General features: G+C 44.8%; 1 protein-coding gene across 2 annotated transcripts in view; it reads right to left on the bottom strand.

Moving 5' to 3' along the window:
- The window catches only part of SNX4 (sorting nexin 4), a 467,422-nt gene that overhangs the window by 422,496 nt on the left and 17,575 nt on the right, over positions 1–27,351 (bottom strand). The window contains exon 1 of one of the 2 annotated variants that reach the window (XM_085647506.1): positions 9,746–9,912. The exons of the other annotated variant lie outside the window; for it this stretch is intronic. Within the exon in view, the coding sequence (XP_085503632.1) occupies positions 9,746–9,850 (105 nt within the window). The 5' untranslated portion in view covers positions 9,851–9,912. Of the gene's footprint in view, positions 1–9,745; positions 9,913–27,351 lie in introns of those variants that run through there. 2 annotated transcript variants of the gene reach the window in all.

Here is a 27,351-nt window from a genome sequence, read left to right as displayed (position 1 = left end):
TAAACCTATTGGTAATAGGTATTTGATTTCTTATTTCACATTTGTTGTCACTCTCCCTTTCCTCTTGTTCCTCCATTTCTGCACATATTTGTGACAAGTAAAGGAACGCACCCTCGAAGAGAGTACAGCATTGTTGGATAAGTCCCAACAGGTCGACTGTGGCAAACACCAGGGCGGTTTTTAAAGCTTGGGGGAGCTCACTCAGTCTGGCCACCATCGAAGGACTACTTGTCGTGCCTAAAAGACTGTTATTATTCTCATTGTTTTAACTAAAGATAGCAAAGGAGGTTTTACGAATATGCTGTGTATATATATATATTTGGTTGCTTTTTAAATAAATTGCTAAAAGTCTGCTTTTCCTCCTTTTTCTAAACATATGCTGTTTTTTTGTAATGGTTTTTATTAACCACACAATAAAGAATTCATTTATTCATTCATTCAATACTTTTATTACACTTTCTGACTTTAAAGGAGACCAATCATACACTCCGTTAGATATCTTTTATATTATAGACTAAGGCTCATGTGCAAAGGTTATGCCAACATTTCTTGCAGCACCTGCTGTGTTCAAAACTCTATATGGAATGGTGACTGCCACCACCACAAAGCACCTGGTTACTAAAGTGGATCCCTCAATACCAGAGGAGATGCCAAGAAGGTATGTGGGGAGGAGCTGGGCTCTGAGATTTCAGACAACATCTGGAAATGTGTTGCATGCAAACTGGAATGCTCACTTCCAAGAGTAGTCTACATATAATTCATAACAAGTTTCTACAGTAGGTATATTACACGCCTGAATCCCTGTGGAGATTTGGCCTCAGGGAGCATTCTCAGTGTGACAGATGTATCAGGGGTGGGATTCTTCTACGTCGTTTGGGTGTGTGAAACGGATTAGTGACTGTACTGCCATCACAATAGACTTGCATAACATGAGCTCTACTGGTTCAAGTGATATATGAACTTCTGCAGTTCAAGACCCTGATACCCTTAGGAGAATGGGTGATTAGTAGCCTGCTTGCCGTATCCAGGTTTGTAACCAGATTATGTGACTCACTATATCACGGTCACATTTGTTTGTTGTTCTTTATTCCTTTACAGTTATTGCAATGCTTTCTGCAATAAAATACTTTTAAAGAAGATGACATGGGGAATAACTTCTTTCAAATTCTCTTGGCCGCAGTTTCAAAACTGCCAAGTTACGTTGTCAATCCTCGGTCTCAAAACAGCCTTTGAGACGGAGTCTAAACAGACCACAGCTGAAGCTTTCAGACACTAATACACTAGAAACTGGCCAACACATAGAGGGAATGCTGATTATTTTCAGACCACCAGACAGATATGGTTCAAGCGTGTAAAAACTATGCTTTATCATGTACAGGTAATAATTGCTACTACTGTCTAAAGACTGTCTATCCTAAGTACCCACCTTCATACACAAGCACAGGATAAATACAAATATTACAAGTAACTTTCCTAGCAAACCACTTAAAAACTACTAGCCACTTTGTCAACATTACACATACATCAACTAATCAGATAGTTAGCCCAGGAGCAACCCACTTCCAATTCTTCAGGCAGTAGACCAATCACCCCTAGACCTCTACCTCACCGTTACATTAAAACTACCAGCTACACAAGGCACACTCCAGATCTAAACACACCACAAGGACTTAAAGCACTCGAGCCAACACCTGCATCACCCATAGCTTCACCCACTACAAATCCAACAACACACTAGCTGAACGACTACAATCAAAACAACTAACACACACAATGTCACTCACAAGGTGGAAATTAAAAGTAAGGGGAAGGCACAAATGCATGAGAACTCGTTTCCCTGACTGTACTTTCCACACAGCCTTCCACACCTCGTTCAAACCACAATACAACACAGCCGCTACCACACCACCACCTACCACACAAAAAGCCTACACACCCACTCCTTAAACCTTAAAATGATCTAACCCAGTAACATACTCTTCATCTCAAACTATAACCAGATTACCCTCAATTCCCATTAACATAGGTCTTTGCTCCTCCTCCCATAGTAGACCACACCTCCTCCCCCAAAACACACTCACATCAAGACTAAAGAGACAACTTAAATGTGTATTCTACAATGCAAGGTCCATGAACACATATTTTAACATACTTGATCTACTCTCAGAATCCACACCAGCCTTCACCTTCATTACAGAAATATGCCTCAGTAAAGACTTCACACCCACCTACAATAAAGTGATCCCACCTGAATGTGGCATCATCGACAAATATTGTATATACAAAATTGGAGTAAGTCTAGCTGTCTTACACAGAAAAATATAAATAAGTAATTAAATGAATCGCACAAATCAAAAACGTCATCATGGACAACTGCAAACCCTTGCTGGTATGATATCACCCCACACAATCACTCATGTATTCCTTCCTGGTACTATATAGACTAACACCCAGTGATGTTAAATTTAAAGATTTCTTGCTAGATACAGTGACCACGATTCATCTGAACCACCCCATTGTATACATTGTCAGAGACCTAAACGTATGGTTTCACAGAAAGAATCCAACTACAATCACACTCATCACAGCCAATCTTGGAGCCTTCAACAAATTGTATCCGGCCCAAATCACTCCACTGTACACAGTCTGGACATCCCATTTGCCCACTTTATGGAGAACACAGACAAAAACACTCCCAACACATGAACCAAGCATCATAGAAAGAAACAAAAGCAATCTTCCACATCTAAATACTTTCAATACCTTCTTGGAAAAAGAGCTCCTCATTGCAAGCAAACCATCAGGATCACCTTCAGATCCAGCTCCTTCAAAACTCTCTAGATTTTAGGATGGAATTAGGTTCATTACCACACAAGCTGAAAACCTCCTATATTAGACCATTCCTCAAAAATGAATACCACAACCCATCCGACCCAGAAAACTACAGACCAATAGCTACTGGTCCATGCCTAGGAAAAAAAATTGAAAAAGCATGGTTTCCTCAACTTTTCAAGTTTATGGAGTAAAAATGACAATGTCAGATGAAAAATCCAGTTTCAGTCCAGGTAGAGGCGCAAAAACAATCATCATATCCATTTGGCATAAACTAAATCTCACAATGGACAAGAACTGAGTGGCAGTCCTATTGCTTCAGGAACAAATAGTGGCTGCTGAAACTGTCCATTACCGCATGCTATTACAAAAGCTATCATCTCGGAATATGTGAATAAAATGGATCCGTTAGAGAGAAAGTGCATTACACCTACTACCTTTCACATAGGATTATCACACCTAACACTATGGCATCTCTCAGCTGTACACCATATCTCCTCTATTATTCCACATCAACTTAACCTCATTACGAGACCCGATTACGTTATCCAGTTGCAACTATGTAGACGTCACACACATTATTCAATTAAATGCGTGTCCCAGAAGACCTCTACACAACTCAAAACCTGACTGCCTTCACTTCATAAATGCATGGCCGATGAGTAATCAGCTAAAGCTCGACACCACAAAGACAGATTATGATCTGCATACAATGAGAAAAATCCCAGCCTACTGTCATGTGGCCCAAAGAACCTGAAGATCCTCCAACACCAAGAAAAGTAAGAAACCTAGGGGTAACTATGGATTTGGACCCATCCTCGATACCACATGTCAACAAGGTCACAAAGAGGCCCTTTGCAACAAAAGCTACAAGCTATACTCACATTCGTAATCCCCAATTATGCCAACAGCCTTTACCTTGGCTCCTCCAGTTTCATCATACACAAAAGCCAACACACACACAATTCAACACACCCAGATTGCAGCCACAAGCCTTACTCTCTACCTTCAATCATAAGAATGCATGATCCCATTCCTGCAATCATTACAATGCCTGCCTATAGACAGAAGAGCATAGTTCAAGGCATTCTGCATTGTCCAAAATCCGAGGCTTGCACCACAGATCATCATAGCACCTTTCTATAAGGAATCCATAGGAGGCACCGCTTTGTCTGTACAAGCTGTCAAGCACTGGAACTCGCTCAAAATCACATACACTTCAGAGGAAAGTTGAAAACATGGGTATTTCCAAGATAACTACATTATTCCACAACCATGGGGTAGAACCCTGAATAATAATCACTCCTTTAAAGACAATCTACAGTCTACAGACCAGTCCAACCTACACACTGCTTTCAATGTCCAGGCTAGTTATAAAGAGCAGACCTATTTCTAGCTTAGGTAGAAAATAGTAAGGTCAACTGATACATAAACATCCTGGCCAACACTGAAACAAATAACATAACACTCAGTGGGAGGACAGCCAAAGGCAGTTCATACAGGCTGCTGATTCCATTACACTGCTTGACCCTCTTACACTCACATAAGGCATGAGTGCTATGGGTCATGTCCATCACTCAGTACTGTAACAGTTCACAGCAATAAAGCACCCCTCACTGACTGAACAGGCACGGAATTACTGGAGAGATCTGCCACATACCACTGGCCAAAGGAGGATTTTAATTCAGTACACCAGTGCAGACACTAGCAAGCTACATATTATAGCTGCTTCTTAAAATAGCAACATACCAAAAAGATATGCAATGATAGTAAGGAAGTCCACCCCAGCAGATCCCACTACCATTTCTCCCTCAAACCTAAGTCTTCTCATAACTAGAAGCTTAAAAAATGGTAGAAAGGACAATCCAGTGCAGTAATCAGCTAAGCGGGCTTTGATGATAAGAAATACCATAAAAGGACCTTCAGAGCAGCTCAGTCCTGCCAGGTTTATGAAAAACAAACTGCGTGCCTACCTCCCACATTACTTTATGCATCACACTGCTAAGCACTGCGTTCCATTACACAAGAACTGCACCTTCATTGGCCATCATGCACAACATGGAAACACTTTGGACATAGGATCAAAAACAAAGATAACAAATTTTCAACCACACACCCTACACGGTGTAGCATGCTGCCCATGTAGAAAGTGCTTCAGAGCCCCCATAAGTACGGGCTAAATAAATGTTGCAGTTAAATACCTTCTTAGAAAATATTAATTTACTTTTAAACTCACCATCCTGTGATTCTGTCACTGGGACTTTTCAAAGCTGACAAACAACTCTTTAAGCAAAGCAATAAGTTTTGGTTACACCCTGAAGCAACATACAACAATACACAAAAGCATATTAAAAAAAAAGCACATCGATGTTAGCGGCTCGGAAGAGTATGAGGGGAGGCAGACGAGAATGACCCTTAGGGAGCTGGCTAGTATCCATGTCTGCCTCCGGCTGATCCAAGTTAAATTCCTCCATAGGGTCTACTTCAGAAACGTACATACTGCGCTGGAGGAAGGACAGGAAACTGGACCATGGTTGTACCCACTGCGCTTACGACAGGGGCACACTTTTCCACATGATATGGGATTACCCAACCATTAGACAATTCTGGGAATGGGAGGAGGGAGCCTTGACAGCAGCAGTGGGAATGTCAGCTCGGCTACATCCCAACTTGGCTTTATTGGGTTTAAGGGAAGAAGAGTTACAGTCACTTATGGATGGGTGTGGGATGAATTGTGGCTAAGCAACATACTGCCAAGTCTGTGGAACTCCAGAGAGACCCCGACCATCAGGTTATGGACCAAGCGAATGGACCACTGTGCACTTATGGAACAAGAGGTCTATAGGGCCCTCACGAACTGACCCCACCCCCCCCCCCCCCCCCCAACAAAAGCAATCTTCCACATCTAAATACTTTCAATACCTTCTTGGAAAAAGAGCTCCTCATTGCAAGCAAACCATCAGGATCACCTTCAGATCCAGCTCCTTCAAAACTCTCTAGATTTTAGGATGGAATTAGGTTCATTATCACACAAGCTGAAAACCTCCTATATTAGACCATTCCTCAAAAATGAATACCACAACCCATCCGACCCAGAAAACTACAGACCAATAGCTACTGGTCCATGCCTAGGAAAAAAAATTGAAAAAGCATGGTTTCCTCAACTGTTCAAGTTTATGGAGTAAAAATGACAATGTCAGATGAAAAATCCTGTTTCAGTCCAGGTAGAGGCGCAAAAAGAATCATCATATCCATTTGGCATAAACTAAATCTCACAATGGACAAGAACTGAGTGGCAGTCCTATTGCTTCAGGAACAAATAGTGGCTGCTGAAACTGTCCATTACCGCATGCTATTACAAAAGCTATCATCTCGGAATATGTGAAAAAGCTTTAAAAAGGACTGAATAAAATGGATCCGTTAGAGAGAAAGTGCATTACACCTACTACCTTTCACATAGGATTATCACACCTAACACTATGGCATCTCTCAGCTGTACACCATATCTCCTCTATTATTCCACATCAACTTAACCTCATTACGAGACCCGATTACGTTATCCAGTTGCAACTATGTATACGCCACACACATTATTCTATGAAATGCGTGTCCCAGAAGACCTCTACACAACTCAAAACCTGACTGCCTTCACTTCATAAATGCATGGCCGATGAGTAATAAGCTAAAGCTCGACACCACAAAGACAGATTATGATCTGCATACAATGAGAAAAATCCCAGCCTACTGTCATGTGGCCCAAAGAACCTGAGGCTCCTCCAACACCAAGAGAAGTAAGAAACCTAGGGGTAACTATGGATTTGGACCCATCCTCGATACCACATGTCAACAAGGTCACAAAGAGGCCCTTTGCAACAAAAGCTACAAGCTATACTCACATTCGTAATCCCCAATTATGCCAACAGCCTTTACCTTGGCTCCTCCAGTTTCATCACACACAAAAGCCAACACACACACAATTCAACACACCCAGATTGCAGCCACAAGCCTTACTCTCTACCTTCAATCATAAGAATGCACGATCCCATTCCTGCAATCATTACAATGCCTGCCTATAGACAGAAGAGCATAGTTCAAGGCATTCTGCATTGTCCAAAATCCGAGGCTTGCACCACAGATCATCATAGCACCTTTCTATAAGGAATCCATAGGAGGCACCGCTTTGTCTGTACAAGCTGTCAAGCACTGGAACTCGCTCAAAATCACATACACTTCAGAGGAAAGTTGAAAACATGGGTATTTCCAAGATAACTACATTATTCCACAACCATGGGGTAGAACCCTGAATAATAATCACTCCTTTAAAGACAATCTACAGTCTACAGACCAGTCCAACCTACACACTGCTTTCAATGTCCAGGCTAGTTATAAAGAGCAGACCTATTTCTAGCTTAGGTAGAAAATAGTAAGGTCAACTGATACATAAACATCCTGGCCAACACTGAAACAAATAACATAACACTCAGTGGGAGGACAGCCAAAGGCAGTTCATACAGGCTGCTGATTCCATTACACTGCTTGACCCTCTTACACTCACATAAGGCATAAGTGCTATGGGTCATGTCCATCACTCAGTAATGTAACAGTTCACAGCAATAAAGCACCCCTCACTGACTGAACAGGCACGGAATTACTGGAGAGATCTGCCACATACCACTGGCCAAAGGAGGATTTTAATTCAGCACACTAGTGCAGACACTAGCAAGCTACATATTATAGCTGCTTCTTAAAATAGCAACATACCAAAAAGATATGCAATGATAGTAAGGAAGTCCACCCCAGCAGATCCCTCTACCATATCTCCCTCAAACCTAAGTCTTCTCATAACTAGAAGCTTTAAAAAAGGTAGAAAGGACAATCCAGTGCAGTAATCAGCTAAGCGGGCTTTGATGATAAGAAATACCATAAAAGGACCTTCAGAGCAGCTCAGTCCTGCCAGGTTTATGAAAAACAAACTGCGTGCCTACCTCCCACATTACTTTATGCATCACACTGCTAAGCACTGCGTTCCATTACACAAGAACTGCACCTTCATTGGCCATCATGCACAACATGGAAACACTTTGGACATAGGATCAAAAACAAAGATAACAAATTTTCAACCACACACCCTACACGGTGTAGCATGCTGCCCATGTAGGAAAGTGCTTCAGAGCCCCCATAAGTACGGGCTAAAAAAATGTTGCAGTACAATACCTTCTTAGAAAATATTAATTTACTTTTAAACTCACCATCCTGTGATTCTGTCACTGGGACTTTTCAAAGCTGACAAACAACTCTTTAAGCAAAGCAATAAGTTTTGTTTACACCCTGAAGCAACATACAACAATACACAAAAGCATATTAAAAAAAAAAGCACATCGATGTTAGCAGCTCGGAAGAGGATGAGGGGAGGCAGACGAGAATGGCCCTTAGGGAGCTGGCTAGTATCCATGTCTGCCTCCGGCTGATCCAAGTTCAATTCCTCCATAGAGTCTACTTCAGAACCGTACATACTGCGCTGGAGGAAGGACAGGAAACTGGACCATGGCTGTACCCGCTGCGCTTACGACAGGGGCACACTTCTCCACATGATATGGGTTTACCCAACCATTAGACAATTCTGGGAATGGGAGGAGGGAGCCTTGACAGCAGCAGTGGGAATGTCAGCTCGGCTACATCCCAACTTGGCTTTATTGGGTTTAAGGGAAGAAGAGTTACAGTCACTTATGGATGGGTGTGGGATGAATTGTGGCTAAGCAACATACTGCCAAGTCTGTGGAACTCCAGAGAGACCCCGACCATCAGGTTATGGACCAAGCGAATGGACCACTGTGCACTTATGGAACAAGAGGTCTATAGGGCCAGAGGATGCCTATTATGTCCTGTGTTCATGTGTATGGGAACTCTAGTGGTCCTTGGCAGATTCCTTACAAGTATTACATAATCTGGTGGGTGTGACTGAGTGTGCTTATAAAGTTTGTGATGCAGTGCTTTCAGTTAACGGTTGCATGCTGAAGAATAAGGACGTGCAAACCAGGCCTCCGTATATGGCGTGGTCTGTTTCATGCTCCTGGGCTGGGAAGACGCTACGGATGCACACACAAAATACGAATGGATTTGGGGACCCTGGATGGACTATTCCCAGGACACAGACTTAAAGAGTTCAGCATGCTAGCTTTACGACTGAGGAGCGATAAACCTACTCTACCGTACTGATATTATGCAGTAAGTGATTAGAACGCGACTTTGTATGCCCTATCAAGACACATTCCTTTAGTTGCTTTATTGTTGTAAGAATATCTTGCGATTGGCTGCACTACTACTTTTTGTATTACACATGGGAATATTGCAAGGGTGTGCTATGGAAATATATCCAATTATATTGTGGATTGCTTGGTTTATCAATCTAATTTAAAAAAATTCACACACACACAAAAAAAAAAAAAAAAAAAAAAAAAATCACAAAAAAACCAACACATGGGATACAGGAAAATGCATAGGTCGGAGAACCAGCAGTGTAGAAATGTAGTTCATGGCTTCAACTCAAAAATCATGAAACTGCTCTCAAAACTGACAAATCCCACAGACCTCTTGGTCAATCTCCTGGTTTCTTTTCCGTCTCTCTTGCCCTTTATTGAATACATATTAGTGGAACCTCTGAAATTCAAGTACTGGATGGAAACAACAAACCATCACTTGCTTATTATGCTATGAAAGTAAAGCACATCCAATAATGGACATTCACATTTCTTTCAGATACTAAAAAAAAGGCAATGAAGTATAGTGTTAAAATCGTCCTTGGAAGTCAATATCTCATTTGTCTGTCACCTACTGCTTTGCACATAGCTCGCAGAAACTTTGCTACATGTTACTCTAAGCACTCTGAAGGAAAAAATGAAAGACATATACTCACGTCCATCATTAATATCTCATTAAATGCCTTATAACTCATCGGATGTTCCCAAATGACATTGGAATCCGGAGAGAGACCATCGTCAGAAGAGACTGGAGCCTCCATCCTGCAGCTCACCAAGGCAGACAGTGGCTGCACCTTTCAAGTTTTTCCACTTTGACATCGGCATGCCAGAAAACGTTCCGTGCGCTTTCACAGACGAATGATATGCCATGCCACACCCAGAATTTAACCTACATACAGGCTTGAAGGAGGCACAGAGATATGGGATATTTTTTTTATGAAACATAATAAACAAGCATTGGCATAGCCAATAGGTCTCGCATTTGGGACCTTATAAGTATTTAGCCATGCAACAGTAGCATAACTAAATACTTATAAGGTCCCAAAAGCGAGACCTATTAGCTATGCCAAGCGGGCGTGCGGCCACGAAAGTGATCGCGATCAAACGTCAAAGCGGCCGCGAAAGTGAAAGTAATCGCGGTAAAGCGCGGGCGCGCGCGCGCCTTCGCCCGCGCACATGCACTGTAGCTCTAGGCTGGCCTGGTAGCACTTTTTGGAGCCCTCTCAATAAGTCTCGCCTGACCCAGCGCATGCGCTGGGTCAGGCGAGACCTAAAAACAACATCTGCACCACAAAGAACAAAGCCCCGTTTTGGCTACTCGAAGCTGTGATTGCCACTGAATGCAAACCGGGCTGCACGATATACGGAAAATAAAGGAACTGTGGCACGGGAATTTCACCAGGTTTGCCCATGATCACTCTACTAGCCACGCGGAAAGCGAAGAATAACACTTTTGCTTTGTGGCAGCTAGACAAAAAACTTTCCACATCTCTGTTGAGCGGTACTTCACTGAAAATGGATTTTGTTTGAAGCAAGGTCGACCCGCAGGTGAGACAATGCTATGTCAGTAAAGGAAACAGTCAATCCCCGTACTTTTCAAACAGGTACATTTAAAAGGGTGGATTTTCAGAGTCACAGTCCGTGCTTGCAAAAACATGTTTCACTCGCTTGGAAACCCTACCCCAGGAAGTTACTTCTCAATACAAGGAAAAGATTGAGGGGGGGGGGGTCCCTTTCTGGTAGTATAAAAAGTGCAGGGAGCCAGCAGGGCTTGTTTTAAACGGGGAGGGTATTCCTGGCTAACAACGGTGTCCTTAAAGGGGCCATACAGTGCTGAGAAAAAAAAATACTTCTTTCATGCAACCCTGCCACAAACCATCACCAATAACCACTATTCTATATTGGTACTTCGTTCGATGCAACATCATTTGCAACATGCCACCTTCAAACTGCAATTCAAGGGTACATTGTAGCAGCCTACTTCATGTTCCATTCCATCAACTCAGCTTTCCCAATACTGATCTAATATTCTGTATTGCACTAAACACAGTTTAGTTGCAAAAAAAGCACATAGGAAAAATATGCCTGCAGTGTTAGTCTCGCAGGTAGTGGGAAACGCTTTCAACTCTCTCTAGTACTGAATGGCATATATGATTTGTGACTTACCTTTTTCAACCTTAAACTTCAATAAACATACATTTGGAGGAAAGGAGGAGACAAAGTAGGAGAGAGGTGATCAAAAATAGAGGGAGACAAAAAAGGGAAAGCGGTAGGCTAAGGGGGGGGGGGAGAATTGGTGTGTCAACAACATTAAGGAATGCAGAGTGCGGACAGGTAAAAACAAGAAGGGACAAGAAACACCCTGAGTCGCCAAGTGCTAATAGCAAAGGTCCCTATATGTGGCTTAGTCCATGATATCCAGCTCTGCACTGATCTGCAGCAGCTTCTCAGACAGCGGTGGGATTTGGCTCCTCCCCCCTTCCCCCCACCCCATCCCCAGGATCAATGTTGAAGTGTCATGGCTTCACTGCCTCTCCGCCCTTTTTCTAGTGGCTCGCAGAGAGCCCGTCCTCCTGACCTGAACCCTATATGCAACCCCTACCTAGCGTACCTCTAAACACTTTGGTTCTCCATAAAGCCATGTCCCATTTGAAACCTGCTCTTTAAACAGGCATGCACCCCATTCATGAAATATGACGCACCAGAGCCCCGTATAGGACACTTTAAAATGATCTCGTATAAAGATATCACTGTGTATCTCACCTCACCACCAAAGGACGGGTAAGGAGCACCCCTCTGCCAGGAAGGGTACTAATAGAAGCAAGGAAAACGGGCCCACCAAGTAACTTGCGGGGGGACAGTCCTGGCCTTTGTATATACCTCCGTAAAAAATTGTTGTCCTGAGATTTTCACTTTCGATTTGTGTTTTTGTTTCATTAGAGAAGTAATTTAGCTTGGGTAGACATTTCTAACCCGTGCAGAAATTTTCTGGACAGCATTTTTTAAAATGGCGGATGTGTTGCAGTGATGATGCAATATTTCAGGAACCATGAGACCTATATACCTCATTTTGATGTCAGAACGTAGGTTTTGGGGGTCAAGTAATCTTAGAGACAGAAAACAACTCCTCAGAGCAACCCTTCCGCCATGTCCCAAAATGGCGTCTCTATAATGATATTTTTTGCCATCCTATTGGTAATTTATTTTAATATTGTTTTTGTTGCAGGTTTTCCGTTAATTCAAATTCGTAAACATGAGCAAAGCAGATGGTAGCAGAGGATCTTTACCTCCTGACAGAGTGTTGCTAACTACAAAATCTGAGGACAAAGAAACAGGAGTCATATGCCGAACTAATCCTAAAGAAAAGCGAACATCAACTGTGACTGGACAGAAGAGAGTTGAGATGCCGCAGAAATACGGCAAGATGAAATTCACAAAAGATTGACACTGATGGGTGAAGAGTATCAAATATTTTATCATTGTAACGTCAAGTGCTACAAGTCATATAACATGGAAAAAAGTCTGGAAAAATTGTCAAAAAAATAGGAGAAACCAGTGAATCACAACAAGAATCTGAGTCTTCTGAGAAAGCGACGACAACCAAACCCAATGCCCATCCACTCAGAAGATCGATGACTACCCTCATCCACCTCCAACGACTGATCAGAAAGCAAAGGATCTTCAAAGTGTAATCTGTGGTTTAGCCAGAGCAAGGGCCAAAGGGATTGATAAAGAACAATGTACAGAGTTTGTGAGTCTCAAAGGGCAAACATTCTTTTATCTATAGCTAGTTTCTTCCAAGATGAAGTTTTCAGCCGAGCAGCAGATCTAAACAGCGAGGTGAATATATTTGCAGCGGATTTGTATGCCAACCCTGCATGCGTGCATACATTTGAAAATACAAATGTACAATGAGCTCCCAGCAGCAACGTAACCGCCAGCCTTCATTTAAGTTTGCACTCTTTGAAAAAGCAACGGTAGTTTTAAAGCCGTTCTTGGGCTGGTGTATTGGAAATAAGAGAGGGTAGTCTGAGCAGCATACTACAGCTGGCTACGGGTTCACACTCAGATCAGAGAAATAATGCTCATCATTCATGAAACTGTATTGATCCATAACATTTCTTTTTTTTTAAAATTACAATTTTTTTAGTGAGAGTGCACATTGGCAGAATTCGTTTTTGTCAGTCTAACAAAAAGAATGAACCATTTACGGTGTTCTCAGCTGATTTGACTCCTGAAGTTCTTGCTGCTCTTCGCAAAATTCTATTTTCTGTGTCTGCCCATTTCTCCAGTTCCCTTTTCCAAATGACACAAATGTTATTAGTGTGCTACTCAGATTTGTTGCAATGTTCATAAGTCAATGATTGTCAGTTATGGATACGTTATGGAACAAGCGAGAAAAGACACTTAATCCAGCTTCATATTCTGTACAAAAAACTTGACCCAACTATGTCCAGTGTTCTTATCAAGGCACATATTCTTACGGGTGATGACACTATGAGCAAAATTAGAACAAAGCTTGGAGCTTTAACTGCTGAACCTGTGAAGTTTCAAAAAGGATTTGCTGAGACAGAAGAAGAATGTGACTTTAAAGATGTCTGAAGTCTCTACCCACAGAACTTACATGCAAAACCTGTGATACAAAAAGATGTCCCTGTCAATATGCTCTTCTTAAATGTTCAACGTTCTGCAAATGTACCGTAAGCAGTTGCCAAAACAAATTAAGTGAACTATGGAAATGTGTCTTAAACAGGAGTGATACATTTTTTTTTCCATATTCAGATCATAAACATTGTTTGGTGTATACATAAAAGGATTGAAAACCATTATTATTTGTTTCATTTCTATAAAGGTCTCTTCTTCCTCTATTATAGCCACCATTTTGGAAAATTGCAGAAGGGATGCTCTGAGGAGTTACTTACTGTCTCTATAAGACTACATGAACCTCAAAACCTATGTTTTGACACCAAAATTAAGTATATAGGTATCATGGTTCCTGAAATATGACAACATCACTGCAAAACATCGGCCATTTTAAAACATGTCGCCAAGAAAAATTCTGCCCAGATCAGCAATGTCTACCCAAGCTAAATTACTTTTCTAATGATCCAAAAACACAAATCAAAAATGAAAATTTCTGGCCAACAATTTATTTTACAGAGGTATATCAGGGCGGCGGGATTAGGAGTAAAAAGTTTAGTGTAGTGTAGGCGACCTCTCATGACCTGGGCCGAGGTCCCCAAGTGTCTGCTGCTCCTTTGATAATGGCTGCACAGCAGTCTTTGGTGGTCAGTGTGGCACCAAGAGCAAGAAAAGTCAGAATATGAGTCGGTCTCAACGTGGAGAATGAAGCATGGCCCAATTTGGCCCCGTCAGCTTCTGAATTAGACCAGCAGCAGGCCTCCTGACCTCCACAACATAACAGAGCAGCAGATTGCTCAAAACTCCAGTGCTGTCAACTGAATCGAAGAAAAGGGTAGACCGTGCTAATACAGGAGGCATCATGGGCAGGTGAAGGCCCAGACTGGGTACCGCAAACAGTATAGTGGGATTATCCCCATAGGGGCTGGTGCAGTGATGGAAGGGAAAGCACGCTGAGCCTGAGTGAGGGGGAACGGCACCAGACTGCCAAGGCGGGAGACTGTTTAACCAGCATGGCTGCTGTGGTAGATGTATATATGGAAACAACAAAACAGGCTGATGCTATACCGTCATCCTGTTGAACAAGGCACATGTCTTAGGTAAGGGAAAAGTTCTTAACTACCAATCTGGGTAGCTCTTTCACAAGTGATCATCTGTCATGCAGTTACTCTCAAGCAAGATGTGCGTGCACTGCTGGCCATACTGCTACTGACCCAACCAACATGAAACACTGTTTTTAAAGACTAGAATCAATTTTTTCATATTATATTGAAAAGAGCATTTAGTCGAACATCACAAATCTATCACAGTTCTTGGATTTAAAATTGCAAAAGCTGCAATGGACCTTTTGAGGCGTGGTAGCACAAAACTACTGCTCAATCTAAAGCTTGCAAAGAGGAAGATCCACATGTGGGTCCAGCCTAAGCTAGTGTCTCAGTACTGCGTCTTTAACCAGTTTTCTGGTGATCACATCAGTTATATTGACAGCTACATGGTCAACAATTTGAAAAATGTTGCAATTTTTCTTAGAAAGGCCCTGATAACGAGTGGCCCAGTGAATTCTGACCCATGTGTAAACCCCTGTTAACGCACGGGTCAGACTTACGGGTTTGGCTGTTTTTAACATATCGGATAATTATCGGATGCATTAAATAATTCACCTGTTGTTCAAGTTCTGGAGGGTAAACCTGCCGAAATTTACTGGGAAATTGTGCAGTATTTAACGTATCATCCAGATTTTGGAGTATTAAACACCAAAATCCACATGTTATTCCCCACAAATTTGGATTCGGTGTTATTTATCATGCACAATAAATAACGTACCCCGTGGTATCGTCATTTACCATGTTCAATAAATAACACCTAAACTCGTAATCAGGGCCCAAGTTGTGCTAAAAAAAATAATAATTCACTCCAAAATACCTCTGAACGCATGCTTTCACTTACATAAAGCTTCAAGTGAGATAATGGAATTTTTAAACCAGAACAGCTCTAGCTTTGAAACATGCCGTTCAGGTTGTCACACGTTCTCGCTGAAAACTCAGGGCCACAAAACTTACCCTTTTCAATCTAGACGATTGTTAATAAGTTGTTCAGAAAGACACACCTTTGCCTTCTTGCTCTCCAAGCGCCTCCCCAACTTTCAATCTTTATTTATATGGAATGAATATTTGAGACAGAAATGAGGTGCAAAAGGACAATATCCCTACAAAGCATGACAGGCGAATTTGATAACGGAAACCAGAGTGGACGATTGAAGCTTGGACAAATAGTGAATACAAAACAAATAGGCAAGATATAGAGAAGTGTCACAAAAGACATATTTACAATTTAGATACTTCAAGCAGGGTAAGTTATTCTTTCCTTTCAGAATGCACAGAATGGCACTTCAAGGTTTTTAGGTCTCGCCTATGTAGCGTTTGCTCTGTCTCTTCGAGACATGCTGTATTCAGGATATGGGATTTAAAAGCTCCACCCATTATCAAGGACTGCTCCTGTTACATCTGTTGTTACTCAGAGCTTGTGAGCACTATTTGTTTCTTTAAGCTAGAGCACTTGAGACTAGTGCTCCTGGTTTACAGAGCTCTGGTGTAAATAGGGCTGTAAATCTTGCTCTTATCTTACCCAATTTGCTGTGCATTCAAAAACAGGTCTGTGTTTTTTCCACCTGTGCTCCGATGCCATTGATGCTTCCCCAGCCTTATGTAAAACTCATTAATAGGTCTGCGAAGCTTCGGTGCATGCCGTGGTCAATGTTTAAATAAATGAATCTTCCCTCGCTCTCTCGGCTGTAGCCTCCTTCCCTCTCCTCTCCTTCCCACCCACCCCATCCCAATCCAGCCAAATGGCCCTCACATCTGAAAGCTCAATTTCTGTAAACAGGGAACCAATTACACTGCTTTATGTTACTGCTAATACTGTTCATGTTCATTTACACAGTTTTGGTATTTCTCCTTCTGCAGTTGAAGTACACATATTTAATTTAGTTCTGAATCCATTTCCTTTCAAGCCAATTGTTTCACTAACGCCACTCCACACAACACAAATTTACGCTACACAATTGTACTCCATACAACTGCACCTCACTCTACCCAACCCACTTCACTCTATGCAACGCCACTCCAAGAAGTGACATTCAGGCAATGCCACTCTACACAGCGCCACTCCGCTTCACACAACGCTACTCCACGCCACTGTACTCCACCCAACTGCACACCACTCCACGAAACTGCACTCCACTCAACAGCACTCTATGAAACGCCACTCCACATAACTGCACTCCACGCCGTACTACTCTAATCTACGCAATGCCACTTCACACAACACATCTCAGTACAATGTCACCTTATGCAACGCCAGCCCGCTCTACGCAATGCCCCTCTGTTTTACGCAACACCACTCAACTCCACGCCACTCTGCTTTATTTCACTCTGCTTCACTCCACGCCACACCGCTCCAATCGACCCTGCTTTACTCCACGCTACCCTGCTTTACTCCACGCTACCCTGCTTTACTCCACACCACCCTGCTTTACTCCACGCCACTCCAGGCCACTCAACCCCACTGCACGCCACCCCACAGTACGCTACCCCGTATGCCACTCAGCTCTACGCAATGCCACTACAAGCAACACCACTCAATACAATGCCAATCCATGCAACGGTACTAGACTCTACGCCACTCCACGCAGCACCACTCTAAAGCACTTCACTTATCGCAAATGCTCTCCACTATACGCAAAGTCTCCCCTCTCTGCGCAACGGCACTCTACTCTGCGTCACACCACTCCACGCAGCGTCAATCAATGCAACACCACCCACGCAATGTCACTTCTTGCAATGCCACTCCACTCAACACCACTCCAAGCAACTCCACTCCTCTCCACACAATGCCACTCTGCTCTTTGCAACACCACTCCAACTAACTGCACTCCACACAATGCTACATAACTGCACTCCACTTTACGCAACTCCACTCAACGCCACCCGACTCTACTCTACGCAACGCCACTCCATGCAACACCACTCAATACATCGCCAATCCATACAACCACACCATGCAGCATAATTACAATACACATAATTCAACTCCACCTAATTACACATTACTACATAAATACACAACACATAAATCCACTCTATACCACATAACAGCCCACATAAAAACACTCCATACCATGCCAGATAATTCCACTCAACTTAATTTCACGCTATACCACATTGTTCCATGCCACACTATTCAACTCCACCCAAATCCATTCCACTCCACATAATTAAAAAAAAAACATTATTCCACTACACACCCCATATATCCAATATACAACACATAATTCAATATCATACCATAAAATTCAACAGCCCACCACGTAATCAAACTCCACACAACAGTCCACACCACAAAACACCATTTATCATCCACAATCAATCACTACATTTGTAGAGTGCACTAGTCACCGGCGAGGGTCTCAAGGCGCTGGGGGGGGGGGGGGGGGGGGGGGACTGCTACTGCTCGAACATCCAGGTCTTGAGAAGTCTCCTGAAGGTCAGCAGTTCCTGGGTCTGTCGCAGGTGGATGGGGAGGATGTTCCATGTTTTGGCGGCGAGGTGGGAGAAAGATCTGCTGCCGGTGGTAGTTCGGTGGATGTGTGCGATAGTGGCGAGGGAGAGGTCAGCGCAGCGAAGCTGGCGTTTGGGAGTGTAGAAGGTGAGTCGTTGGTTGAGGTATGTTGGTCCAGCGTCGTGGAGTGTTTTGTGAACATGGATGAGGAGTTTGAAGGTGATCCTCTTGTTGACGGGGAACCAGTGCAGGTCTCTCAGGTGGGCAGTGATGTGACTGTGGCGGGGGATGTCGAGGACGAGGCGTGCGGAGGCGTTCTGTATGCGTTGAAGTCTTTTCTGGAGTTTGGCCGTGATTCCCGCGTAGAGGGCGTTGCCGTAGTCTAGCCTGCTGGTGACGAGGGCCTTCTGGTGACCGTCCTTCTGGTTTCAGTGGGGATCCATCTGTAGATCTTGCGAAGCATGCGGAGTGTGTTGAAGCAGGAGGAGGAGACGGCGTTGACTTGCTGGGTCACTGACAGTGATGAGTCCAGGATGAACCCCAGGTTGCGTGCATGGTCGGTGGGTGTCGTTGCAGCACCTAGCGAGGCCGGCCACCAGGAGTTGTCCCATGTGGAGGAGGTGGAGCCGAGGATGAGGACCTCCGTCTTGTCCGAGTTCAGCTTAAGGCGGCTGTTCTTCATCCATTCGGCAACAGCCCTCATTCCTTTGTGGAAGTTGGTCTTGGCAGTGGCGGGGTCCTTGGTGAGGGAGAGGATCAGCTGGGTGCTGTCAGCGTATGAGATGATGATGAGGTCATGCGATCGGATGATGTTGGCGAGCGGTGACATGTAGACGTTGAAAAGGGTCGGGCTGAGGGATGATCCTTGGGGTACGCTGCAGGTGATTTTGGTGGCTTCGGATCGGAATGGGGAGGCAAACTCTCTGCGTTCTGTCGGTGAGGAAGGAGGTGATCCAGTCCAGGGCTTTATCGCGGATCCCCGCGTTGTGGAGGCGTGTGCGTAGGGTGTGGTGGCAGACGGTGTCGAAGGCGGCTGAGAGGTCTAGGATGATGAGAGCCGCTGTTTCGCCGTTGTCCAGCAGGGTCCTGAGGTAATCAGTGGTGGCGAGGAGGGCGGTTTCGGTGCTGTGGTTGCTGCGGAATCCGGATTGGGACGAGTCCAGGGTGTTTTTTTCTTTGAGGAAGCGGGTCAGTTGACAATCTTCTCAATGACTTTCGCCGGGAGCAGGGAGATGGGCCGAAAGTTCTGGAGGTCCGTTGGTTCTGCCTTGGGTTTCATGAGTAGGGCGTTGATCTTGGGTGTTTCCAGCTCGCCGGGAAGGTGGCTGTCTCGAAGAAGCTGTTGATGATCTTCCGGAGTTGGGGTGCGATGATGGAGCTCGCTTTGTTGAAGATGTGGTGGGGGTAGGGGTCCGACGGTGAGCCGGAGTGGATGGTGTTCATGGTTTTGATGGTGTCGTCGTCGTTGATGTGGTTCCAGGAGAGCAGGAGGCCGGTGTGGCTGGGGGGCGGTGAGTCTGAGGTGTCGGCGGCTGTCGGGGGGGGGGGGGGGGGGGGAATCAGAGTGTTGAAGCTGTCGTGGATGTCAATGATCTTGCGGTGGAAGAAGGTGGCTAGCGAGTCGCAGAGGTCTTGTGACGGCGGGATGTCGTTAGAGCTGGAGCTGGGGTTGGTGAGTTCCTTCACGATGGTGAGGAGCTCATTGCTGTTGTGTGGGTTGTTGTTGATACGATCCTTGAAGGAGGTCCTTTTGGCGGTTCGAATGAGTTGGTGGTGCCTGCGGCTGGCGTTCGAGGGCTGCGTGGTTGTCCAGTGTCTGTTCGTAGCACAACTTTTCCTCGAGTCTTCGGCAAGTCTGCTTGGATGCTCGGAGGTCAGTGGTGAACCAGATGGCCCTTCTGTCTGTGCGTCTGTTTGAGAGTTTCTTGATCGGGGCGAGGGTGTTGGTGCAGTCGTCGATCCATTGCCAGAGGTTGCGGGCGGCTGTGTCGGTGTGGTCGGTTGGTGGGTCTAGGGCGAGGGTGGTGATTAGCTGGTCTTCGGTGACCTTGTTCCAGCTGCGGTGGGGGATTCGTTGCAGGTGGTTGTGTGCGGTGTTTTTCTTGAAGGAGAAGTGGATGCAGCGGTGGTCGGTCCAGTGGAATTCGGTGGTGTGGCTGAAGGGGACGTGGTTGCTGGTGGAAAAGATGGGATAGAGCGTGTGACCGGCGGAGTGGGTGGGTGTCGTGACGTGTTGTTTGAGTCCGAGGTTTGCGAGGTTGTCGAACAGGGTGGTGGAGTTGCTGTCGTTGGCGTTCTCAAGGTGGAAGTTCAGGTCTCCGAGGAGGATGTAGTCTGTGGAGGCCAGTGCGTGCGGGCTGACGATGTCTGTGAGGGAGTCGCTGAACTGTGGTCGGGGTCCGGGGGGGGTCTGTAGACGAGGGTTCCTCTGAGGGTGGTGTTGGGAATCGATGTGGATCTGGAAGTGCAGGTGTTCGGCGGTGCTGAGGGTGTCTTCGGTGCTGGACGAGATTCTAAAGGTATTCAAGTGGACGATGGTGTTTCCTCCTCCCGGTCTGTTGGTGTGGAACCTGCGGGTAATCTTGTAGCCATCCAGGATGGCTATGGCAATGTCGGGCACCGAAGAGGGGTTCGTCCAGGTCTCAGTCAGAAAGGCGACATCCGGGGAGGATGAGTCGAGCAGGTCCCAGAGTTGAACGGTGTGCTTGTGGATGGAGCGGGTGTTGAGTAGTATGCATCTGAGATGGTTTCAACTTGTCCTGGTGGGAGGGGCAGAACATGCAGGTGTTTGCTGGCTGGTGAAGTTGCAGTTTCGGCAGGTGAAAGGTCCGTGAGTGAACTTCGGGGTGGCCTGGAAGCAGGTGGTTGATCGGCTGCCATTGAGTGCGTGGAGGAGGTTGGCGTCGTAACGGCATCTGGTGTCGTGGCGCTCGCAGGGGCCATGGGGTCCGGCGCTGGGCACGGTCCAAGCATGGACGGGCACAGACAGGCTTGCCTAAGGCGTGTCTTAGGTGCGCCAGCGGCGCGGCCAAGCAGCAGTCGTCATTAACAAGGGAGGTGGGAGGGAGGAGCAGCTGGGAGGGCTAATAGGCGAGCGAGGTGGGTGGGGCCGCAGGGGATGCAGCGGCGGGAAAAAAAACAATCAGGGTGCTACGGGGAGCAAAAAGGAACCAGGGAGCTACGGGGAGAAGGGGGGCAGGAAAACAAAAATGGATAAAAAAGGCAAACATAATAGCCCAGAAGAGCAGGCAATTTACAGCAAGGTGAGCAGGAAAACAAAATAGGCAAAAAAGGCAAACACAGTAGCCCAGGAGAGTGGGCAATTTACAGCGTAAAATGAGAGCGGGCACAGGAGGCATGAACTCGCGGCAGCAGCAGGAGGAAGGACACAGGCACAGACAGGTGGAGCTAGCTGTGTGGCGTGGGGAGCGACCTGCCTGAACACAGGGTCAGGGTCGTACACATTAGTAAGTATTTGGCCATCTTCTCTAATTGTTTTGGAGAAACCAGCGTGTATGGAAAATAAACTGCTGTATTAGCATACAGTCTTGAGCCATTATTCCGATCACCAAATTATGGTGCATCCAAAATCCACTTGGGTTCCTAGTTTGCTCTGTCCTGCTCCAAGGGACATTGATACTGTACAACAAAAACAACATTGAAGCCGAAGCGCAACTGTCTTGCCCCTTCACTGGTTTTATAGGGAATTATGAAATTTGAAGGATTTTTCCCACGTCAATTATTCTCGGATCCCTCCCTAGATTTGTCGTACTTTGCCATAAAAGACACTGGATCTAACCATAGGCAAGCTAAAGTAAAGCAGCACAGAGGTGGTTCAACTTTCAGGATGCCTGATTTTTTTTCCATTTAGGGCCATTAGCACAAAAAAAGTGATAGAGCATTGAGGAACCTTCTTCAAAACACACCTGGATACCAAAAGGAACTAAACACCCACATGCAGAACGTAGTCTCTAATTACATTTATTAAAAAAAATAAGTTAAACTACTTAAACATTCATTTACTACCCAGGGATGTGGAATTCGTATAGCCCGATGCCCGGGACATATTGTTTGGGGTCAAGGGCAACATGTTTTCATGTGTATTTTGTCCTTGGAACATGTAGGACCAACCCCCTACGGCACAAACCCTTTGGCTGCCAGTTTACAGTACCACATTATGGATCGGAAAACGTAATTGGTTGCAGTCAATGTAATATTTGTGCCCAGGTGTTAATGCTGTGGTAACTTGGTTTTATGGTTCATTAATTCAACAACATTATTATTAAGGTGAGCGATCTAAGTAAATGTTGTAAGCTCAGATTGCACCACTGGCAGTGGTTCCAGTATAAAATGTGTACACAAGTTTTCAATGTTTAGCAATATGAGGCTATGTATAATGCTCCCAGAATGCTCTCTAATTAGATACAAATATTTTCAGAAGCTTGAAAGCAAGATTGAGGATTCATTGCTTTCAAAATAAATGTTCACAACAAAATGCAAAAACATGTCGCTAAACTGTTGTCAAATTTTAGGTACAATTTCTTTGCAGAATGATTCATTTAGTAAAATGTGTTGATGTATGCTAGTATTTCCCAAAACTGTTCATAATGGAAAATCAGTGAAACTAGTTTTAATAAGATTATGGGAAACAAAAATAAACAAGCATTGGTAAAGCCATTAGGTCTGAAATTGTTGGTCTGCCTTTTGGTTTTGTCAATGCCTGACTTGTTTTGGCATGGTTTTGGTAAAACCTTATTGGTGTGGGAGCTGCTGGGCCCACCCTATTATACCAAAAATTGGCAAAAGCAAAAATTGTTTTGGTCTCAAAAAGCACACATTGCCACAGTAGTTCCTGGTACTGAACAAAACAACTGTGTGTCAATATGCTGCTTGTGAAAGAACAGAATGCTGTCACTCTCAGTGAACCTAGGAGAGAGAAAGAGAGTTTTAATAAACACAAAAGGTCTTGGTTAACGCCAGACCTAATTATGGACCCAATTATTAAATAAAGTCTCAAAAGTGCACCCATGTCGTTGCATTGAGAACAGATAAATGGCTTTCGCGAATTCACAAGACTTTACTGAAGTAGGCCAAGAAATAGTACTCCTACAAAATATCTGTAAACTGCATTTTAGCATGAGCAAAAATTCAGGCGTATATTTGCTCATGTGAAAATCTGAGTGTTTGCATGTTCACTTTCCCTCCGACCCCTTTTTTCTAAACCCTGGAAGAAGGTTTATGCCTGCCATTGTCAGGAGTGAATTTCCAACCTTTCTCAGTATGGTGAAAAGATCAGAGAAGAGTTGGTGAAGACCCTTGAATCATGCACGTTAGTAGGTTTGCACAGACTCGGAGGGCATTTCAACCATAGAACTGATGATTACCATTACCTTCAGCCCCAGTATGTAGATCTGCGGAAACGTGGCAAGATAAAGGAATTTCTAGTAGTTCAAACCCTACTATGGAAGGGGCCCTAGCATTATCAGAGAGGCTATTTCAGAGCTCTTATATAATGAGATTACTGCCATAATTTGCCATCACATTACATGGTACAAAAGGGACAAGTGCATTTTGTTACAGGACAAGTAGATTTATGAAGCAACCTGCCCCATGGACAAATAGATATTTTAATAAATTCCACACCCCTGCTACCACAACAGGCAAACACAAAATCACAGTCTTCTTGCTCAGTATCTGTCATGCTGCAGCTCAGAAGGTCCCTCAAGACATCAGACCATACATCACCCTGAAATGTACTATGAAACATGGAACTCCATTCACTTGATTACCTAAAAACTAGACACCTGTGCCTGTCCGATCAATAATTTGCACTTAACAAGAGAGTGATATTTTCATATTATAGGTCGTTGTTAGCTGCACTCCAGTTGCCTGAAAATACAAAAGCATGCAGTCACACTGTACAATTTAAATATACTAAAAAAATAAATTAAAAAAAAGACAGAAGCATCTTAAGTACCTTCGGTCTGAAAGTACTGCTAGAAAATTAGGTGTTTCTTCAAGCGGTTCCCTGCTCGCACTGCCTGCTGCTTTTCCTGCTTGGACGCTGGGGTGGGACTACGTCCCCCAGCCTGCATCTGTCCCGAGACAGTAAAGCAGAGCGTAAAAGCTTGTTCAGCCGCTCGCGGGACGCACCGGGGCCAAGACCAGCCCCGTCATCGCCTGGAATAGGCAGGGCTGAGCCACCCCTCTTGAGTCCATTATCAAATATTTTGCTGCCCCAACCAAGAGCCTGCGTGCTAACTAAGGTACTGTAATACTTGAATCTTTACACAAATGGCTTTCTTCGCTCTGCCCCCCCCGCTATTTTTAGGTTTCGCCTGACCCAGCGCATGCGCTGGTCTGGCGAGACTTATTGAGAGGGCTCCAAAAAGTGCTACCAGGCCAGCCTAGAGCTACAGTGCATGTGCGCGGGCGCGCGCTTGACCGCGATTACTTTCACTTTTGCGGCCGCATGGCCTCTTTGATGTTTGATCGCGATCACTTTTTCGGCCGCACGGCCGCTTGGCATAGCCAATAGGTCTCACTTTTGGGACCTTATAAGTATTTAGTTATGCAACTGTTGCATGGCTAAACACTTATAAGGTCCCAAAGGCGAGACCTATTGGCTATGCCAATGCTTGTTAATATTGCTCCTGATATATCAATGTGTGCAAAAGGCAAACGGAAAGCCGCCTCTGCAGTAACTGTGCCTGCCCAAGTGCATATTCACACTACCATGGACAGCTTTTTGGTGTGGGCTGTGGATGTCATACCAAAAGAGATCCAACTGGCTGAAAGACTGCTCTCCCTCACATCTGATGAGTCATGCGGACTCCCCTCTTTTATGCCCCTACCACCAGCTGCATCTTGCGGCGAGGCCCAGACTGATGGTAGCACTCAAGTCGCAACTCCTGGGGGTGTAAGCACCCCTGGCAATCACAACACTGGAGGGATTTATGAGGGAGAATTCTATCCAGTCTGTCAATGATGTGCAATCTCCTGATCTTGTGGCTAAGCGCACAAAAGATCTGTGTAAATCCAGGGGGGGGGTCATCCTCCATATGCAAACTCAAGGAAAGAGCAGTTGCTCTCGGCACCAAGTTCACCAAAATTCCACACAGCTTCCAGGGATCCTTGGGACAGTATTTGTGTGCAATTGAGAGATCTCTTAGATCTTAATACAAAAAAACGAGGGGTAGACATCACCCCCCCCCCCCCTCAAAGTAGCAGCTTTGCAGTCATAGGCGCAAACCACAGCCCTCCATCTCAACTGTTCTTACTATTGGGCCCAATGGAAGGAGCACTCAAGACTGGGGCAACGTCGTCATGCGGCCTGGGGTTACTACTTCTTCCTCAGATCCCCCTTCCAGTCAGAACTTAAGGAAACCCAGGATTGCTGAAGGCGTAAGCCCTCCAGTCGTAGCTGGCCTGCAATCTCGCTTGGATCTTCTCCCGTTGATTAACCTGCCTCCTACCTGTACGTGGTCATACTAGCTAATGCCCCAAGTCTTCCATTCGGAGCTACAGAGACCAATTTAGAGCTCAAAAATAAGGAAACACATTGGTTCAACCCGCAATCTCCATGATGACATTGATGCGCAGGGTGGGAGTCATTGGGCCACTATCCCAGCAGTTCCAGGGTGATTGTATCATTACAAACTTTCGTAAGAAATCGATTGATGGAAAATTTGCTCCAGGACAGGTGTATCTTATCCTGGAGCAATAAATGTTCTCCCTTTGGGTTTCTTCTATAGACATCTGGCGTTATCTACCCCCCTCTCGAGTGGATGTCAACCCCAACGTCAACTCTTTTGTCATGATCAACTCCTGTATGGGAACGGATATGCGACCCTTGCTAACCTCAAGGATATTGACTGACAAAGAGAGAGGGAATGTGTATTTAGCAGGGCTGTGGCCATTGAAAACTTACCACATGCGGTAACTCATCTCTCACCCAAGCCTACAACACTCCCTCTGCCAAAGCAGAGCTCCCCTGGACCCACTGCCATAATTCTCGACTTCCCCCTATGTCTTGTCGTTCGAATGTGCCCCTGGACTTGTGTTTGAGGGATAATCATGCTTCGGACCTTCATCAATCTGTTTCTGGGGTTAGTCTGAAAGGTCAGGTGTCACCTCTTGCCTACAAGAACAATACTAAGGACAATACCAATCACATTTCTTAGCTGGAACATCGCTGGCTTGTCTTCTAAATTATATATTGATTATTGGACTTCCCTTGTTAGGGTCTAAGATATTGCACGTTTTTCAGTAGACATGGCCACAGGAGGATATTTGCTTTGATGAGCATACTTGTTTTAATCCTTCTGCATTTCCTTCCACTGGGGGGTAGGAAAGGGACATTTGCTGCATGGTTTAAAGTAGGTATTGCCTGCAAAATAACTTCAATATTGTTGGGTGAGGAATACATGCAGGTGTGAAGTCTAAGGGGGGTGACCAATACTTGGAGTTTTATTGGTTAATTTTTATAATAATGATTTCTCTGGTAGGGATAACTGGATTATGTGACTGACTGACTGATTGTATTTATAGAGCGCACTTATGCCGAGGTGTCTTGGCGCTAGGTAACAAAATCTGGGAGAGCACCGAGGTTATCCTTGTAGGAAAAGCCTGGTTTTTATGGCCTTTCTAAAGATGGAACGTGAAGGCTGAAGACGGAGGGAGGGAGTTCCATAGTTTGGCTGCCAGGAATGAAAAGCGTTTACCCCCCCATCTCGCCCTTTTGAATTTAGGAGGATGGACCAGCCCGACGTCCGAAGACCGTAGACAGCACGCTGGGATGTAGCGGGGGAATAGAGTGTGGGCTGTTTACCAGGATAGATCAACTAGCAGCACATTATGCTCACTCATGTGGACCTTTTAACTTAACACTGGTGGGTGACTGTAATGCAAAGGTTGGCATTTTGTCTCCTTATCATCTGCAACCTTCCCACCAGACTAAGATGAATTTATTTATTTAGACCAAGATGTCATGGATTCGTGGGCGAATGCTGTATGTTTTCTAGTTGTCATATGATTTAGACACAGCCGCTCCTGCTTTGGCATC

Source organism: Triturus cristatus, chromosome 3_2 (genome assembly GCF_964204655.1).
Source record: "Triturus cristatus chromosome 3_2, aTriCri1.1, whole genome shotgun sequence".
NCBI classification, from domain to species: Eukaryota; Metazoa; Chordata; class Amphibia; order Caudata; family Salamandridae; genus Triturus; species Triturus cristatus.
Note: the sequence above shows the minus strand (reverse complement) of the source record. Positions and strands in the feature narration are given on the sequence as shown.